The sequence below is a fragment of the Octopus sinensis genome, linkage group LG5 (genome assembly GCF_006345805.1).
Source record: "Octopus sinensis linkage group LG5, ASM634580v1, whole genome shotgun sequence".
Classification (NCBI taxonomy): domain Eukaryota; kingdom Metazoa; phylum Mollusca; class Cephalopoda; order Octopoda; family Octopodidae; genus Octopus; species Octopus sinensis.
Window position 1 is genome coordinate 133,975,954 of NC_043001.1, and position 20,000 is coordinate 133,995,953.

General features: G+C 35.5%; 1 protein-coding gene across 4 annotated transcripts in view; it reads right to left on the reverse strand.

The window, feature by feature from the left end:
• LOC115212084 (protein bicaudal C homolog 1-B) overlaps positions 1 to 20,000 on the reverse strand; it is a 295,851-nt gene that overhangs the window by 47,794 nt on the left and 228,057 nt on the right. For all 4 annotated transcript variants that reach the window (XM_029780911.2, XM_036503094.1, XM_029780910.2 and 1 more), the window contains 2 exons: positions 2,116 to 2,185; positions 1,252 to 1,331 (listed from right to left, as the gene is read on the reverse strand). In XM_029780911.2, coding sequence (XP_029636771.1) covers positions 1,252 to 1,331; positions 2,116 to 2,185 — 150 coding nt within the window. The remainder of the gene's footprint in view (positions 1 to 1,251; positions 1,332 to 2,115; positions 2,186 to 20,000) is intronic.

Genomic DNA, 20,000 nt, shown 5'->3' on the forward strand with positions numbered 1-20,000 from the left:
AGACGAAATACCGCTACACATTTCGCCCGGCGTGCTAACGTTTCTGCCAGCTCGCTGCCTTGGCCAGCTCGCCACCTTGTGCCAGCTCGCCGCCTTAATTTATCTATCCTGTGTGTCTGTTCCTCACAGCCACATTAACCCTTTTGATATCAACCTGCTGGAGACTGCCCCAAGTTCTATGGTCTAACTTATAGCTTGAAAGTGATCTAAATGAAAAACTTTCCATCAAAATTCCATGTCAGTTTATGTTCCAAAGACCAAGTCAGTAATCAAATTCTTTCATTATATTAAAAATTAAGTGAAACAAAAACAGTGTATTTCAACAAAAATATGGTAACAAAAGTGTTAAACTATTCTTTGTGGAGTATGTTCCCATATCATCATCATCATCATTTAACATCCATTTTCCAAAGGTTATAATTTACAATATGATTTATATTGTCACCTGATGTTTCCCTTTACCATTGTCTTTAGTTCTTGCTGCCATGTTTATGGCGACTTATTTGTAACACTTCAGTATTTGATTGTTATTCTTATATTCTCCTTCAAACCTTGTTTTCTTATAGATAGAATTAATAGATTTATTATTATTATTATTGTTATTATTATTATTAATATTATTATTATTATTATTATTATTATTATTGAGTGAGAGAGCAGTGCATGCCATCAAAGTGACACTGGGGTAAAATATACGAAGCCCAATATACCCATCATGACAACCCATCTGATAAGGGTACACTAGGCACATGCATCACAACCATATGTGCGCGACATGGTGATCTCATATCAAGATAAACAGCACATGACCTTGCAGGTGGGGCCCAGTTAGAATTTTCTTCAGGTCGAGTAACCCATCCCACTCGAAAGGTCCCTGAATAAGGGTTGTTTAAGGATGTTGAACGAAACACCCATGTTTCCAGAGGTGAATTATTCAAACCCCAAAGAATCCCTCTCAACACACGGCTATGATGCTCCCCCACTACTTCTGCTCGTGATCAGAGATGCACATATCGTCAGCCACTAAAGGACAGGTTATTATTATTATTATTATATTATTATTATTATTGTTATTATTATTATTAGCAGCAGCAGCAGCAGTAGTAGTAGAGAGAATTTTTCAATTAGCTTCTATCTTCCTGTTTCCATATCAAATGAAATTGTTGTACTCCATTCCTTACAAAGTCACCATCAAAATTACTACTACAAGCAACAATAAAGAACTGTTATACATGGGGAACATGTACATACCTTTGTATCTAAGATGCTCATTATTTTATCTTTGGCCACTTTGACATCATTTTGCATCCCAATTACCTTAATGTGAGGATCTAGAAAGAGAAACAAAGAGACAATGCAATTACATATAATGTATCATAGAATAAATATAAACGTGTAAATTTGTTTTATCAAACTGACAGTTGGACTGCTATAATACAATAGCATACCCATGCTGACAATAATGAAAGCAAATATGTTTATTGTATTTAAATGTATTGAAAATGAAGCTACAACATGAAAAAACTAAATTTAATTTTAAAGATAGATAGTTATAAGCTGTAATAGATTTTGTGCTGCATAATCTTGGTGAAGAGAAAAAAAAATCATTTTTCAGTTCAATATTTACTTTAACAGTTTACAAACATATTAAGTGAGTGAAATTGTATAGCAGTTTAGTCATGAGGTCAATTGAATAGCTAGAAATAACAGCCAATATCCCTCAAAATACACCTTACTATCTTAAAAAACACTGTCCAAGATACACTATAGTGCAAGACAAAATAGAGTGATTCAATCAAGTCTCAATCAGGCCCAACCTAGGGTTAAACAACAACAGTTATTTTTAATACTGGTTTCAAATTTTGGCACATGGCCAGCAATTTCAGAAGGGGGAAGTCAATTACATCAAACCCAGTGCTTAACTGGTACTTATTTTATCAACTATGAAAGGATGTAAGGCAAAGTCAAACTTTACAGAGTTTGAACTCAGAATGTAAAGGCAGATGAAATGCTAAGCATTTATAGTCTGGTACAGTAATGATTCCGTCAGCTCATCACCTTAACTATTTTTATTATTTGAATGTAAATGATATTAGATATTAAAATGATAAATACCTTTTTTAGATTTGGCTCCAATCTTCAGTTTTGATGGCCACGTAACTTCTGTATTAGTTTCTTTCATAATCTGAACAGAGAAATAAATAAATTAAATAATATACATAAATACTAAAACACATGCGTATATACAATTGGCAATGAGTAAAGAGTATGGGAGAGCTAGGAAAGCCAAAGTAAGTCCCGTGTGGAGGAATACTAAATGCCTCATCATCATCATCATCATCATCATTTAGCGTCCGCTTTCCATGCTAGCATGGGTTGGACGGTTCAACTGGGGTCTGTGAAGCTGGAAGGCTTCATCAGGCCCAGTCAGATCTGGCAGTGTTTCTACGGCTGGATGCCCTTCCTAACGCCAACCACTCTGTGAGTGTAGTGGGTGCTTTTTACGTGCCACCTCATAGTTGGTAAATAGGAACTGTCTGTATTTCAAGTATAAAATTAAGATTATGATGATGATTGTATAGAATAATGACCAGGGGTTGAGACTCATAGTCATTAAATTATTGTTAAGCCTCTAGTGAATCACAGACTCCAGAACAGTGATGCAAAAGTGGATTAAAGTAGTACTGGATTAATGAAAAGAAGATTATTGCAGCAGTGGATTAATGAAGAAATGGATTATTGCAGCATTGGATTAATGAAGAAATGGATTATTGCAACATTGGATAGATGAAGAAATGGATTATTGCTGCAGTGGATTAATTGTGATGTAAAGTAGATTAATAAAACGGTGATGCAAAGTGGATTAATGAAGCAGTGAATTAATGGTGATATAAACTGGATTTATGATGCAGCAGATTAATATTGATGTAAGGCGTATAAATGAAGCAGTGGATTAATAGCAATATAACATGGATTAAAGTAGCACTGGATTAACGAAGAAGTGGATTAATGTGGCAGTGGATGAATTGTGATATAAAGTAGATTAATAAAACAGTGATGGAAAGTGGATTAATTAAGTAGTGAATTAAAAGTGATATAAAATGGATTAATGATGCAATAGATTAACAGTGATGTAAAGTGGATGAATGAATCAGTGGATTAATAGCAATATAAAGTGGATTAAAAAAAACACTGATATAAAATGGATTAATGAATAATGCATTAATGAATAATTAATATTAGAGATATAGAGTAATTTTTGTAGTAATGGAATAATAAAGCATTGAAGTAGGTCTAGTCAGAGGTCGAGGGGCAGTGTTCAAGACTATTTTCAGGTTCTTCAAGATTAATGGGAGCAAGGGAGCTAATTTCTCTTAGATTTGAAACCTGATCTGAATGCCTGTAACTGAGTGAACCCCACTAATAGCACTTGATGACCAGGTACTGCTCTACCTTCCCCAACACAAAAATATCCCTTCTACCTTCCCCAATACAAAAGTACCTTCCCCAACACAAAAATATCCCTTCTACAAGTTTTTAAATAGTTTTCATCAACTGAATTTCATTTACAAAATGAAAGCACTTGTTCAATGTGTCACAAAGTGAGATTGAACCTCAATTCAAATAGTTGTAAATTGAATGCAGTGCTGAAAGGAGAAGAATTTTTATTTGTGTGTGTGTGTGTTGTGTGTGTGTGTTTGTGTGTGTGTGGGTGGGGAGAGAAAGAGATTTAACTGACTTTGTATCAAGCACTGGCACAAATCAGAATGGTGTCAGGAAGATACTTACAGAAATGGTTAAATTTAGTAGCTTGTGACAAAATGAGAAGTCACATTCAAAATGAAATTAATAAAAATTACTCTTGTAAGTATTACTCCTCACCTATTTGTGAAACATATTAAATAATTAGAAGACAAGCACGATTAATATCAATTTCCTAGAACAGTATTTTCAAGATTTATCAGATGTGGAAGCTAAATTCAAAGCTCTGCAAGTGGTTAACTGTTTTTTTCTTTTGTAATTTTGAATTGAGCAACTCTATCTTCAGAATTCATTTGTATATCTGCTAGATACAGAAAACAATTACATTTGACTAAATATCTCTCAAATTAGAGCTTGAACTTATAAAAAAAAGAGAGAAAGGAAAAGGGATGATAAAAATGTTTTACATAGAATCAGTTGACATTTCATCTGACATCTCTAGGAAAGGAGTCCCATTTGTTAGGTTCTCTTATACCAGAAGATAATTAGAGGGGAAAGTTTCAGGCAAGTTTTCCTTCACCATTTTCATGTCTACGCAAGAAGATAGGTTATGTTTCGCAATAGGGATGTTAAAGCAGCAAGTGGAGAGAATTAGTTTTGAAACCTAATCCAGAACTTTCAGCAGCCTCTCTAATAGCTTCAGAATAATTTCTTCTCATCTATTCAACTTTATACAAAGTGACTTGCTGAGCTGGAGTGTAAGTAATTGTGGGTTTAGTTAATACATGCCATATTGAAGATGTTAACATAGATAAACTCTTCCCTCCATTTTGAAATAAGATATCGCTGACTAAACAAGGACCATTTACAACTAAAGAATATATTTATGAAAGGAAAATAATAATAATAATCTAACTAATTAATTGAATAGAATTAACGAGTAAAAAGTTTAAATTATTTTTGTCTTCTTTCTGTGTAAAATATTAGATTTTAAATGTTTAAAATCATCTTGTAAAATGATAAAATATAAAATATTTGATTGATAAAGATTACTGAGAAAGGAGGAAAGCAGAATATGGTGATGATGGCAAAAATATAGGGGTTGTGGGGGAAGTCTTTATAGGGAAAGGGATTGTTATAGTTATGGTAATAGCTATGATGATGATGGTTATGACAATGCTGGTGATGATGATTTCCTGTGGTAGAAATATAACCAATTTAATTGGTGTATGGGAATAATTACATGGAAGAAATACAAGATGAAATTAATCTATTTCACACAGACACACACACATGTGTATGTATCCACACATTATATATAAAAATGTACATATATGTGCACACACACATGATTATGTATCCACACATTATATATAAGAATGTATATATATGCACACACACACATGATTATGTATCCACACATTATATATAAGAATGTGTGTGTGTGTGTGTGTGTGTGTATAATTATACATATACAGGTAGGCGCAGGCATGGCTGTGTGGTTAGGGAGCTTGCCTCCTAGCTACATGGTTTTGGGTTCAGTCCCACTGCGTGGCACTTTGGGTAGGTGTCTTCCACTATAGCCCCGAGTCGACCGGAGCTTTGTGATCGAATTCGGTAGGTGGAAGTTACTGCCGTGTGTGTATGTGTGCGTATAGCTGCTCAGTGCCTCTCCGAAAGAGAGAGAGAGAGGAGGTTGGTGCAAAAGTAGGTATACAGTTATGAAAAAAGAAAACACGTATAATACTTATTTTTATCAAAAAAATTAAAAGTATCATTATAGGTATGATAAATGTATTATCATGATTAATGACACTGAAAATAAAAACAATGATGCTAACTAATTAAATGTGCTAATAAATTTAATGAATTAAGTATTATAGCATTGATGTAATATTTACTGTATACCTACTTTTGCACCCCATTACAACTGACACCCTATTATGATGACAAAGGTTCTAATTGATCCGATCAATAGAACAGCCTGCTCCTGCAATTAACGTGCATGTAGCTGAGTACTTCACAGACACATGCATCCTTAAAGTAGTTCTCAGGGAGATTCAGTATGACAGAGTGTGACAGGCTGGCCTTTTGAAATACAGGTACTACTCATTTTGCTAGCTGAGTGGATGGAGTGATGTGAAATAAAGTGTCTTGCTCAAGGACACAACGCATCACCGAGAATTGAACTTGCAACCTTGCGACTGTGAGCTGAATAGCCTAACCACTAAGCCATGTGTTTTTACTGTGTGTATAATTATATATACAGCAGATAGGTGTGAAATGTTTGTATAGATATGTGCATCTGTGTTTTTGTTTGCACTTCTCTGTGTGCGTGTATGTATGTGAAAAGGTGTAATGTTTGAAGGAATTCAATGAAAATATTTTAAGAGATTTTAGTATATACCAGCAGTATCGCCCGGCGTTGCTCGGGTTTGTAAGGGAAATAACTATATAAGCATTTTTAGAGAGTTATAGCCAAAAAATAGCAAAAAAATGTAAAAAAATTATGGTAAATTTTTTTTTAAATCGTAGACTCATCGTAGACACGCGCTAATACCCAGAAGGGCTCGATATGAATCACGACTATAAGATACCCGGTTTTGGTTAAACTGCACCGCAAAATGTGGGAGTAGTTAGGAATCTAAATCGTAGGAGACAGACAGCACACAACCTCACTTTTATATATAAAGATTACAGTATTCACTGGGTAATATTGCAAACTACTGCTCTCTTTTAGTCGCTCCTTACAACACACAACCATATAGTATACTTATTGTACTTAGGGATTCAATAGTGATTGATAAATAAGTACTGGTGTCTATATAATTAACAAAATATCCTTGAAGGCGGTGCCCCAGTATGGCTGTAGTCCATCCTCGTGGCATCTCGGTTTGTTGCAATTCAGGGAAGAGTGAACAGAATAATAAACTTTTACTAAGACTCAGGTTGAACTCATATCCTCTTGAATCAATCACTGAATAATTTGATCCCTTGGCTTCTCAACTATTTAAAAGTATTTTAATTATTTTTTTATACCAATTCTTAATAATATTTAATTATAAAAATATAATAGGATTTTTTAAAACATCAAATAATTATGAGGGTCAACATGAGTAAAATAGAAATCAAATGGGTAAGTAGGTAAAAAATGGTTAAGAAACACTGCCAAAGGTGACTGATACTTTATTGACCTTGGAAAGACAAAAGGCAAAGCCGACTTCAGTGGAATTTGAACTCAAAGGAAATCAGAACAAATATTCCAAACTGTTTTATTCAACACTAATAATTGCTGATATGTTGCCATGTATATAGATAGAAAGCTAGACAGACAGACAGATCTATCTATCTATCTATCTATCTATCTATCTATCTATCTATCTATCTAGTGTGTGTGTATATATATATACACACATGTATGTATGTATATATATATATATATATATATATATATATATCGAAATAGATCAACATCGATGGAAATTGCAGCTGTGATACCAGTGCCGGTGGTACGTAAAAGAACCAGCCGAACATGGCTGTTGCCAGCACAGCCCTGACTGGCCTCGTGCCGGTGGCACGTAAAAAGCACCATCCGATTGTGGCCGTTGTCAGCCTCACCTGGCTCCCTTGCTGGTGGTGCATAAAAAGCACCATCCGATCGTGGCCGTTTGGCAGCCTCGTCTGGCACCTGTGCTGGTGGCACGTAAAAAGCACCCACTACACTCACGGAGTGGTTGGCGTTAGGAAGGGCATCCAGCCATAGAAACATTGCCAGATCAGACTGGGCCTGGTGCAGCCTTCTGGCTTCCCAGACCCCAGTTGAACCGTCCAACCAATGCTAACATGGAAAGCGGCGCTAAACGATGATGATGATGATGATATATATATATATATATACACACACACACACATCTATATCTATATCTGTAGTGACTGTCTAACTGACACACACACACACACACACACACAGGTAAATATACAGATAGATGTATATAGACATACAGGTATATATACCCCACATGGACACTGCTAACACTATATCAACAAATGTATGTCTAAAAATCATTAAGGATCTTAAGTGCCTCACTGTGCCTCCACCCCACACACCAAAAAATTCACAAGAATAACTTCTAGCAATTCTTGTAAGTGAGGAAATATCATCCAAATGCATAACAACTTTGAACATAAAGAAGCTTGACCTTCAAGAAATAGCGGGTAATCAACCCTCAAATCACATTAAAAATTGTCAGATGTAGTGGATAATGAAGTGCAAAGATATATGAATGAAAAGACAAACAGAATGGTTATAGTTAAAACATCTTTGATCATAGATCTATTTGATCAGGATTAGCCTAGGGCTAAACAACAACAGTAATTGATTCTAGAACTGCTGGATCAGGGTTGATCTGGAGCAAGACAAAAACAACACAATTTAATCCTGCTAGCAAATCCTATATAGTTCTCCCCCACCTCCCAATGAACATGATCATACTCTAGGGAGACAGCTGAAACAATGGGATATCTTTAGTCAATGGTGAATCTTTCATTAATACTTTAGTCAGCGGTACTTTAGCCAATGGTGACTCTTTAGTCAATGGTAAATCTTTTGTCAATACCTTTTAGTCAGTAATACTTTAGCCAATGGTAAATCTTTAGTCAATGATAAGTTTTTAGTTTCTGATTGAAATCAGTTGATGTAAGCATGGTTGTGCAGTTAAAAAGTTACTGCTGCAATTGTGTGGAATCAGGTTCAATACCACAGTGTGTAGCACCTAAGGTGAGGGCTTCCTACCGTAACCTCATGTCATCCAATGTTTGAGTGGAATCTTTTGTCAATACCTTTTAGTCAATGACACATTTAATCAATACCTTTTAGTCAGTTAATACTTTAGCCAATGGTAAATCTTTAGTCAATAATAAGTCAATGGTAAATTTTTAGTGAATATCTGCTGCTTGGTATCTTAACTACATCAGTTACATGCTTTTTTTGTTTTTGAAAAAGAGATAAACATCACAACTTCTCCATTTCTTTTCCTCCTCTTATCTTTTATCTCGTTTCTAATTTAAAACAACAATCAACATTACCCTGCTTGTTTTTAAACTTCTTATTAACTAATCTCCAGAATTTTCTACCATTATACTGCTCTCTCTCTCTCTCTCTCTCTTCCCATCCCTCACACATGGAACCAACCACACCTTCACCTACACCCACACTAAATAAATAACATAAAGAGAATTACTAATAAGTGCTTATGTAAACATATAGAAGCAAAATTATCTTATTTTGTTCTTTCCATAAATATATTTCAAACTAATAAAGACAGCAATAACAATAGCAGCAACATCCTCATCATCAACAGCAGCAGCAACCCCCATCAACAACACAGCAGTGTTCCAGGCAGGGTTTATCCAATCATTTATTTATTTATCATTCCTGCTTGCTTCAAAGATTCCACATCAAATAATCTGCACTCACAGATAGGCAGTATCCCCCCCCCCTAGTTAGCAGCTCGTACAGGTTTCCACACCTGCATTATCCCATCCCCTTCTGAAAATGTTCTTTAATCTCTGTAAGATCCGCTTAAATGGAAACACTGTGTAGTTTAAAATTACAGGAACGGGTTAACATGTTAATAGCAACAAACCACAGATCTTGTTACATAGATTAAAAAAATAACAACTGTAGGGGTTTTTTTGTGTGTTTTTTGACATATCAGACATGAGCAACGTGTATGTCCATGTTGTACATGGGGTTAGGGAGCTAAAGTAGCAGAAGAGAGGGACACAGACAGGTAGACAGACAGATGAGAAAAGATAGAGAAAATGAAACAGCAAGAGACAGAGGACAGATAGTAAGAAAAGGAAGAAATAGTAGGCGATAGCAAAAAAGGGAGAGGAAAAGCAAAAGCGTGAAGGATATTTTATAAATTGGAAGTTTATTTTCAGCAGGAACTCTGAAAACAGAATCAACAAGAGCTCTTAGAGAACGCAAACCTTTTCCAAGGTAACACCGATGTCCTCTCAATGATTAGCTAGAGATGATTTTTGAAATGTGAATATCTGAAATAAACTAGATTGCTCTCTCAAACTAAAAATGAACCCAACTGCTCTCAAAAATCAAGTAAAAAAAAAACAGGAAAAATAATCCAGAATCCTTGTCTGGTACCAGATTGATCCCAAAATCTAATCAGTTCATGCCAGTCATGAAGCCAAACATCCCTGAAAGTTTCATCTGAGATAGCTTGTCCATGGACAAACAAACAAACACGACTGAAAACAATGCTCTGCTTTCACTAAGGCAGAGGTTTTTGGTTAGCCCTAGATCAACTCTGATCAAGAAGATCTATAATCAAAAGTGTTCCAGTCATGACCATCCCATTTATATTTCAGAAACAACAAACCCTTAACTGCATAATCTATAATTGTGTCCTTTTTCTAAAACAGTAAAGTGTACTTTGAGGGAGATCTAATTACTACTTCTAACAGGCCAAACAACCATGTAGAGGCCTCTCTTACTGATCTAAGAATCAGTGAATGTATAGAGATGAAGTGGTGTCAAATGAAAGTAAGGTGGTCTGAAGAGAGCCATTCCATTGGGTAAAGCCTAAAAAACAAGAGGTAAGTTTTCTGGATTTAAGAAACAGTTTTTGGTTTCTAACTGAAATCAGTTGATGTAGGCATGGTTGTGCAGTTAAAAAGTTACTGCTGCAATTGTGTGGTATCAGGTTCAATACCAGAGTGTGTAGCACCTTAGGCAAGGGCTTCCTACCATAACCTCATGTCACCCAATGCTGTTTGGGTGGAATTTGATAGACAGAAACTGTATGGAAGCTTGTCAGAGTGCCCATACTTTGTTCTTGGGTAGTAGATTTACTCTGTCACCAAGTTTAACATCACCACCTGGTCCATTATGTTGTAAACATTTAGGCCACATCTTTGGTCTGAGGATAGCTTTCTTCCCACCCACATGTCTCAAAAAGTAGCCATAGCACAGTATGGCATTGTTTGAGGAAGATTATCAAAGACAGTCCAGCTGTGATCTTTCTGCCTTTATTTAGAGAAATGGCATTAATAATCCTTTCTATTATAGACACAAGGCCTGAAATTGTATGGGAAGGGGCTAGACATTTACATTGATCCCAGTACTTTACTGGTACATATTTTATCGACCCCAAGAGGGTGAAAGGCAAAATCGACCTTGGTAGAATTTGAACTCAGAACAAAATTTGAAAGAAATACTACTAAGCATTTTGTCCAACGCAGTAACATTTCGGTCAGCTTAATGCCTTATAAATGTCATTAATAATATAATTTATTCAGGACATCATCCTTAGTGATGAAAAATTCTTCTCTATTTACATTTTTGTTCAGTCAGATGGTTTATTCTTGGATGCGTGCATAGTACCAATTAAGATGTGAATGAGGAAGCTTTATTTGTAAACTAAACATAACAATGTTCTGAGTTCAAGTCTAATTGCAGGATTATGTACACAGCTAGAAATCAGACACATAAAGATAAGAGATTAACCAATTGTAAATATACAACTTAAAGACAAGCTTTGACAGTGCAGATATAAGTTAACATCTTATTAATATTTTGTTTCAATTAGAAGCATAATAGTTTTTCTGCAGCTTATCATCCAGTGTGTCCTTTGATTTAAGGCAGTAAAAACGTGACTTAAGGGAGATTTTTTTGTTTGTTTTTACTACATAATCAGGGAGGAAAGGACAATACCTATAACCTTTAATTTTTCAGAGCCTCTGTGAGACGTATGATTCAGGGACAAAGTTATCTGCAAGCTAGAGACCTGCCTCAAAAACTTTCAGTAGGGTGAACTACACTAAACCCACCCAAACACCACCAACAATAACTCAGAAGCAAAGAGCCAGTATAAATATTCTTTTCTACTCTAGGCACAAGGCCTAAAATTTTGGGGGAGGGGGCGAGTTGATTAGATCAACCCCAGTATGCAACTGGTACTTAATTTATTGCCCCCCCCCCAAATGAAAGGCAAAATTGACCTTGGCAGAATTTGAACTCAGAACGTAAAGACAGACAAAATACCACTAAGCATTTCACTCGGTGTGCTAACATTTTCACCAGCTTGCAGCCTTAGACAGTACAAATATTACAAGATATTGGTTGTGGTTAAGAATCTTGCTTCCCAACAAGGTGGCCTTGGGTTCAGTTCTACTGCACAGCACCACCTTGGACAAGTGTCTTTTCCCACCACCCCAGGGCAACCAAAGCCTTGTGAGCGGATTTAGTAGGTGAAACTGAAAGAATCCTACCATGGCTATGATGTAAGAAGTTTTCGTCCCAACCACACAGTTCCAGGTTCAGTTACACTGTGTGGTACTTTGGGTAAGTATTTTCTACTACAGTCCCAGGCCAATCAAAGCCTTGTGTAGATTTAGTAGACAGAAGCTAAAAGAAGCGTGTGTGTGTGTCCATGTTTTGTTATCGCTGTCTCCATGTCTTGATATCATGTGATTGTTGTAAGTAAGCATCACCATCAATATTCTGTGTAAACATGTCTAGTCATGAAAAAATATTGCTTTGCTTGGAAAGTGGTGAGGGTTAGTGACAGGAAGGGAACCTGGCCGTAGAAAAATCTACCTCAATAAACTTAGAAAAGCAGATGTTAAATGATGATGATGATGATGATTTAACAATTCTATCCATCTAAGACTCTGGATTGATATTTCCTTTATTGATCCTGAAAGCATGTAAGACAAAAGTTGACCATAAGAGTTTTGAACTCAGAATGCAAAGAGGCAAAACAAATACAGCATGGAGCTTTATCCAGTGTTTTAGCAACTCTGTCAAGTCACTGCCTGTTTGGCTGTTGTTTCTAGCTGGTTATGTCACTATGTAGAGGCCCCCTTTATATCATCACTAAAGAGGTTACATTAGCCATCTAATCAGACCTAACTGAATACATCTATGATCAAACATTTTCCAATTGTGACCAAGACATCTTGTATCCCAAAACAGTGTATCTAGAAATACATTATCCAATGTTTCCTTCCTTTTTTGAAGACAGTATTGAGCGATTTAAGGGCTAGTTGACAACTTTTTCTAGCAGATCAAGCAATTATGTAGATGCTATTGCATTGGTTTGTGGGTGAAGAAGATGTTTAGTATTAGGTCAACCTTGATTAAGCCAACCTGCAAACAAAGGTGCTCCAACCATGATCATCTAGTCTTTTTAGGACAATATTAGTCCTTTTTAGGATTATATTTTCCAATGTTTCCTTTATTAAAGACAGTTGGATGTTATTTGGCTGTTATTTCTAGCAAACAACCATATACTGTCTTTCTTGTTGGCTTGTAGCTAAAGCAGTTGATACATTAGACATGATCAAAATAGTTTAAAAAAGAACAAAAGTCCAGTCCATTGACATTCAAAAAATTACCATCACTACTTCATGATTTCACTATTGTTGTTGTTGTTGTATCAGTTACATAGCCAAATTCTGTCTACTTCAGCTAATACATCCTTGTACATGTCTGAACATTAAGGGACGTCTCAACTCCCTGACACAACATACTGTTCTCTTATGTCCCTTACACTTTTACAAGATCCCATATGAAGCTTGCCTTAAGGTCCTCCTTGCCACATGGTGACAGTAACAACTCCACATAATTCAACTGTGATGGGTGTGTACTAAAAATACATGTTAAACTAACATTGTCACTTGTCATGCCTCACCAACTGATGGACGGAAAACCTTCCTCTAAGCAAATATCTCTCACTCTCCCTCCTCTCACTCTCCTTCCACACCATTTTCTAGTAGCAGCAGTGTTTACATTGGAACATCACAGGTTGTATGAGTGTGTGTATGTGTGTGTGTGTAGAGAGAGAGAGATACAAATGTAAATATATACAAGCATACATATACACACACGTGTATGTGTGTATGAGTATATTCGTGTAAGTATTTTGTGTATAAATGTCTCATATATTAAGTGTATGCTAGTATGTGCCTGCGGGGTGTGAGAGAGAGAGAAAAGAAAGTGGTTATACATCACAGGTTGTGTGTGCGTTAGCATGTGAATGGGTGTGTAAGAGTTTGAGTTTTAGTGTATGCATGAGTGTAAGGGTTTTATATGAGTGAATATAAGCATACACGTATGTTAGTGTATGTATGTATGTATGTTGGTGTACTTATATGGAGATGAAATAAGGCATGGGAATAAGGAAATGCTACGAAATGAACTAAATACTAATTAATAACAACATAAATGTATGTGACAGTATTTGGAAGGATGTATGGAAGAATACATGCCATTGGGTACATAGAAAGTGTATCACACACACACACACATATGTATGCACACAGAAGTAATATTTACATGTGTGTGAGTGTATGTACATGTGTATGTGTATCTATACCTATATATATATATGCAAAAGAATATATGTATCATATGTAAATGTGTGTGTGTATGTAGTTTAAAATCAAATAGCATTATTAATCATTAGAGATTATAGTAGCCTGTCTAAATAGTCCCTTAGGGATGTTTTTGTCTGCTTTATCTGTCTGTCTTTCTCACCCTCACATTGTCTCTAACTTTCTGTCTGTCTCTCTCACTATTATACACACACACACACACACACACACACACATATATAGGCATCTCTCTGTCTCTCTCAAGAGAAGTAAGTTTCTTAGGACAGGAAAGAATGGAGATTGAAGATAGTTTGATACAGAAAATTATTTGGTTATTTTATTTGAGAGAAGATAGGAATGGATAATTTTTGGAGGCAGAAAATTGTGTGAGAGAGAGAGAGAGAGAGAGGTAAAGTATGTAGTGAACCGTTATAATAACCTGAAATGGAATCATTTAAAGACAAAGTAAAGAAGTTCATGTAATCTTCATATATAAAAGTCAAGTTGTGTGTCTGTCTCCTACGATTTAGATTCCTAACTACTCCCACATTTTGCGGTGCAGTTTAACCAAAACCGGGTATCTTATAGTTGGGATTCATATCGAGCCCTTCTGGGTATTAGCGCGCGTCTACGATGAGTCTACGATTTAAAAAAAAATTTACCATAATTTTTTTCCATTTTAATGCATTTTTTCGCTATTATATAAGGGAAGTAACTCTCTAAAAATGTCTATGATGAGTCAACGATTTAAAAAAAAATTTACCATCATTTTTTTCCATTTTTAATGCATTTTTTGCTATTTTTTGGCTATAACTCTCTAAAAATGCTTATATAGTTATTTCCCTTACAAACCCGAGCAACGCCGGGTGATACTGCTAGTATTCTATAAGACCAAAGAACATAACTGAAATATTAAACATTTAACAAAGATCTTCCAATGAAATTTTTCCTCTCTCAATGGAGAAATATTTGATATGATAGTCATAGTTTTTCTTTTTTAATTCGAATGCATTTTTATATTTTATAAAATAAGATATATTGATGTTGCTTTTAGACTAAAGTCAGTCTTAATCAAGCAGACCATATAGTCAAAGATGTTCCAGCTGCAAACATCCTACTTTTTATAACTACTACATTATTCAATGTTGTCTCTTTTTTCTCTTTTTCTAAGATGACAGGATGTGATACGAGGAAAATTTGGTTGTTATTTCCAACAAGTTGAGTGACTGTACAGATGGTCCCTCATTGGCTTGTAAAAGGTTAGTTTGCAAGAGATAAGAAGTGAGTTTTAATGTTTCAGGGAGCAGGGCAACTGGTGTATTTTTAGGTATTATGTTACATTATACCTAAGTAAGAAGAACAGAACAGAAGCTCATTCTGGAAAGGTAGAAAATCATTCTAGAAGAGCAGAAGGTCATTCTAGAAGAGCAGAATGTCATTCTAGAAGAGCAGAAGGTCATTCTAGAAGAGCAGAATGTCATTCTAGAAGAGCAGAAGATCATTCTAGAAGAGCAGAAGGTCATTCTAGAAGAGCAGAAGGTCATTCTAGAAGAGCAGAAGATCATTCTAGAAGAGCAGAAGATCATTCTAGAAGAGCAGAATGTCATTCTAGAAGAGCAGAAGATCATTCTAGAAGAGCAGAAGGTCATTCTAGAAGAGAAGAAGATCATTCTAGAAGAGCAGAAGATCATTCTAGAAGAGCAGAAGATCATTCTAGAAGAGCAGAGGATCATTCTAGAAGAGCAGAAGATCATTCGAGAAGAGCAGAAGATCATTCTAGAAGAGCAGAAGATCATTCTAGAAGAGCAGAAGATCATTCTAGAAGAGCAGAAGATCATTCTGGAATAACAGTAGCTAATTATAGGAGAGAAGTAGATCACTATAAGATTATTCTAAGGCCATCTAAAGTAGATGCCTTGTCAAGGATTGATATATGTAATCCTGAAGAAGAAATCTTTAGAAAGCCATTTCAGTCACAGAATGGAGCAAAAATATCTAAAGAAAAGCCAGCAGTGTTGAAGTACACAGTGTGCAAAATGTTTGAAGTTGGGTGTTGTTCCTGAAAATTGGAGTTACAGAAAGATCTTTCTTTAAGATAAGTTAACAGTTGTAGTTTTCTATTATTACACATAACTGATGCCTTTAATGCAAACAGAGTTATTTACACAAATAACTGCCACCCAACCATCTTTTTTTTTTATAATGTGAATGCCAAAGAAACATTGCTGACATTGTTGAAGTAAAGATAAATACTTCAGTAACAAAAAACAACAACAAACAAACCATTTGTAAAATGTTTATAATCAGAGATAACAGAATCAGTGAATGTTGAAATAGTAACAAAGTGAAAGGTAGCTAATAAGCTTTAATAAGTTACCACTCTAGGTAACAGTGGTTAACTTATTAAAATTAACCAAAATTTACAAATTTTGTGATTAATTAATAATTTCATACAGGTGCAGAAATGGCTGCATGGTTAGGAAACTCTGTTTGCAATCACATGGTTTTGGGCTCAGTCTCGCTGTGCAGCACCTAGAGTAGTTGTCTTCTGCTATAGCCCTGAGCCAACTAATACCTTGTGAGTGAATATGGAAGATGGAGATTGTGTGGAAGCCACTGTGTGTGTGTGTGTGTGTGTGTTTGTGTCTGCTCAACCTCCAGCACTTGACCAGTGTTGGTTTGTTTATATCCCCATAGCTTAGTAGTTTGGCAAAAGAGACTGATAGAATAAGTACCAGACTTATAAATAAGCACTGGTATCAATTCGATTTACTAAACCATTCAAAGTGGTGCCCCAGCATGGCCACAATACCATGACTGAAACAGATAATGCCAGATTGCCATGCTTCAGGAGCTGAAGATACACTCCATCCATGCCAACACATGAAATAAGTGAAGATAACGACTGATGGAGATGATGCTCAAAGATCTGTTAAATTTATTTTTCAATGAGTATATAAGTAGCCATCTATGTATCATACTTAATGTACAGACACCATCAACAGTCAAGTTATTGCAGTTTTCTTCCAAGAAAATTTCTTATGGATGTGCTGATTTTAGATACACAATATATATCAAAGAGAGAGAGAGAGAGAGAGAGGGGGGGAGAGAGAGAGAGAGAAAGAGAGAGAAAGACTAAAAAATCATCCCAAAAGTAGCTATTAAGAATGCCAGCTATTCATTGAATACAGTAGGTGCTGATTTACAATGAGAATAATAAAATAACCATCGATGTGTTGCAGATATTTGAAATTTCTTAACATTGGAATTATTTCCATACATTAACTATATATTTACAAAGTCAATCTATGGTCTAGTAGTATACTTAGGATCATGATCCACTGAGGAGGTCTAATAAGACTGAAACAGGTCCCTGAGTTGCAGCACAAACTAACAAATTCCATTTGCAAGCACAATGTTGTGAAGCAAACTTCTTAATTACACAGCCTTGGCATAACCTCTACAACAAAATGGGAAGTGGGAACATTTTTCAATATTATACACCATTTGTTACAATATTTCCAGAATTTTCAACTCTAATATGTACCTCACATCAATACAGTAACTAAAAACTGGATTGTAATTCTGGAATAAGCAGATGTGTTTCAAGAGGGCACTGCTTGAATTTTACCCGACCTACATTATATATATATATTATGTTGGGGCGACGTCATTTAACCCTATTATCTCCCCTAATTTCGCTCTTGCGTCTCACGTTTGATCTTTGACTTCTGGCCGAAATCAGATCGCCATGTTGATTCGCTAGCCTCTGCACGCATTTTTTTTCTCTCCTTGTTTCTTTTCTGTGTATCTTTCTGTTGAAGAGCGTAGGTTCGAAACGTAAAAGACTTGTTTTATTTATATTCCTGAGCGCCATACTAATACAATTGTTTGTTTGTATTCCACCTGCCTTCGTCTTTTGTTTATTTTCATAAAGCTTCCCATTATATATATATGTCATCATCATCACTTATACACACCACACATTTTATATACTTATACATTCACAGGAATAAGGAATTTTAAGTGTTTTCAGTTGAACTTTTTTGTAATGTTTCTAATAATGAAGAAATAATTTAGAAAGCAGAAATTGTAATTGAAAATCAAATTTGAATGCAGTATAAATGTGAAACTCAAGTTTCACATTTGTACTGCAAAAATGCTCAAATTATTTAAAAATCAAATTTGATTTTGTTTCTCTTTCACATTTCACCTTCTTTCCGACTCAAAAGATAATATTTTAGTTTTACCAATTTGGAATATAAAAAGAAAACAATTGGTATCAAAATCTTAATCCTTGTTTGTATGTGTGTGTGTGTATTTGATTGTGCAGACTTATGATTAAAAGCACTCCTGCCATGACCGGTCTTTATTATTTACTCTTTTACTCTCTTTTACTTGTTTCAGTCATTTGACTGCGGCCATGCTGGAGCACCGCCTTTAGTCGAGCAAATCGACCCCGGGACTTATTCTTTGTAAGCCCAGTACTTATTCTATCAGTCTCTTTTGCCGAACCGCTAAGTGACGGGGACGTAAGCACACCAGCATCAGTTGTCAAGCAATGCTAGGGGGACAAACACAGACACACAAACACACACATACACATATATATATATATACATATATATGACAGGCTTCTTTCAGTTTCTGTCTACCAAATCCACTCACAAGGCATTGGTCGGCCCGGGGCTACAGCAGAAGACACTTGCCCAAGATGCCACGCAGTGGGACTGAACCCGGAACCATGTGGTTGGTTAGCAAGCTACTTACCACACAGCCACTCCTGCACCTATTATTATTTTTTTTTTGTAAATCTAGGACTACACTGAGCAATGTATCCAATCTATTTTAAAATGGTAGGGTGTGATTTGAGGGAATTTAGCTGCTATTTCCAACAGGTCTAATAATAGCATAGAAGCACCATTGGTATGTGTGTATGTGAGAAAGAGAGAGAGAGAGAAGTAAAATAAACATAGATACATATTCCTTTAAAATGGGTGTATATGTACGAGTGCTACAATGGTGATGTTTGTATTCCTGATATGATGTGTGTGCAGGGATGGGGTGGTGGTAGTTCTTCTGTTATAAAGTTGTTTCCATGGTTATCTGGTTTGTTTAAACCTCATTCATGAAATATAATTTTCAGTAATACAGCAGCAGTATGATAGAAGCTGCAGAATAGCAGGCTAAATGCCTTTAGTTCTATTCTTCTATGTTCTGAGTTCAAATCCCACTGAAGTCGATGATTTATAAACCAGTCACATATTTAATTTAATTTAGCCAACAATCTATCTCCTTTACAAATTATGCAGCAAGTTCTTCTATAACAAACCAATCAGCACTGCATGAACTGACATATGTTAACTTCTGCCAGAATGGAAGAATGGAAGAATTAATAAAGTGGAGGAATTGGTAGAATTAGTAAAATGGTAGATTTGGTAAGAGTTTCAGAACTTTCATATTCTGCAATTTAAATGCTACTGAAGCCAACTTTGTTTTCCTTCCTTCCAAGGACAATAAAATAAAGTACAAGTCTTATATGGAGACTTCACAAAAATGCTGTCACCACCACTACCATGTGTGTGTGTGTGTGTGTGTGTGTGTGTGGCTTTCTATCTATGTTAGGAATCAATATGTCAATAATTTTACAATAATTTGCGCATAGTTACTAATTTATAATCTTGACTAATGATTCTGTTTCCTCTTGCATTTAACAATTTCCTGATCATGCTTCTGGCAAAAGGTTCAACCATTCCATGTTGCAGTTACTGTATTTGATGATATACAAAATATGCTATTTTTCTAGAAAAATGCTTCAAAAATTCCCCTTGAGTCCTATATGCAAAATTTGACTTATTTTAGATACTTTGTTTAACACTTTGCCTACCATGAGAGTCACT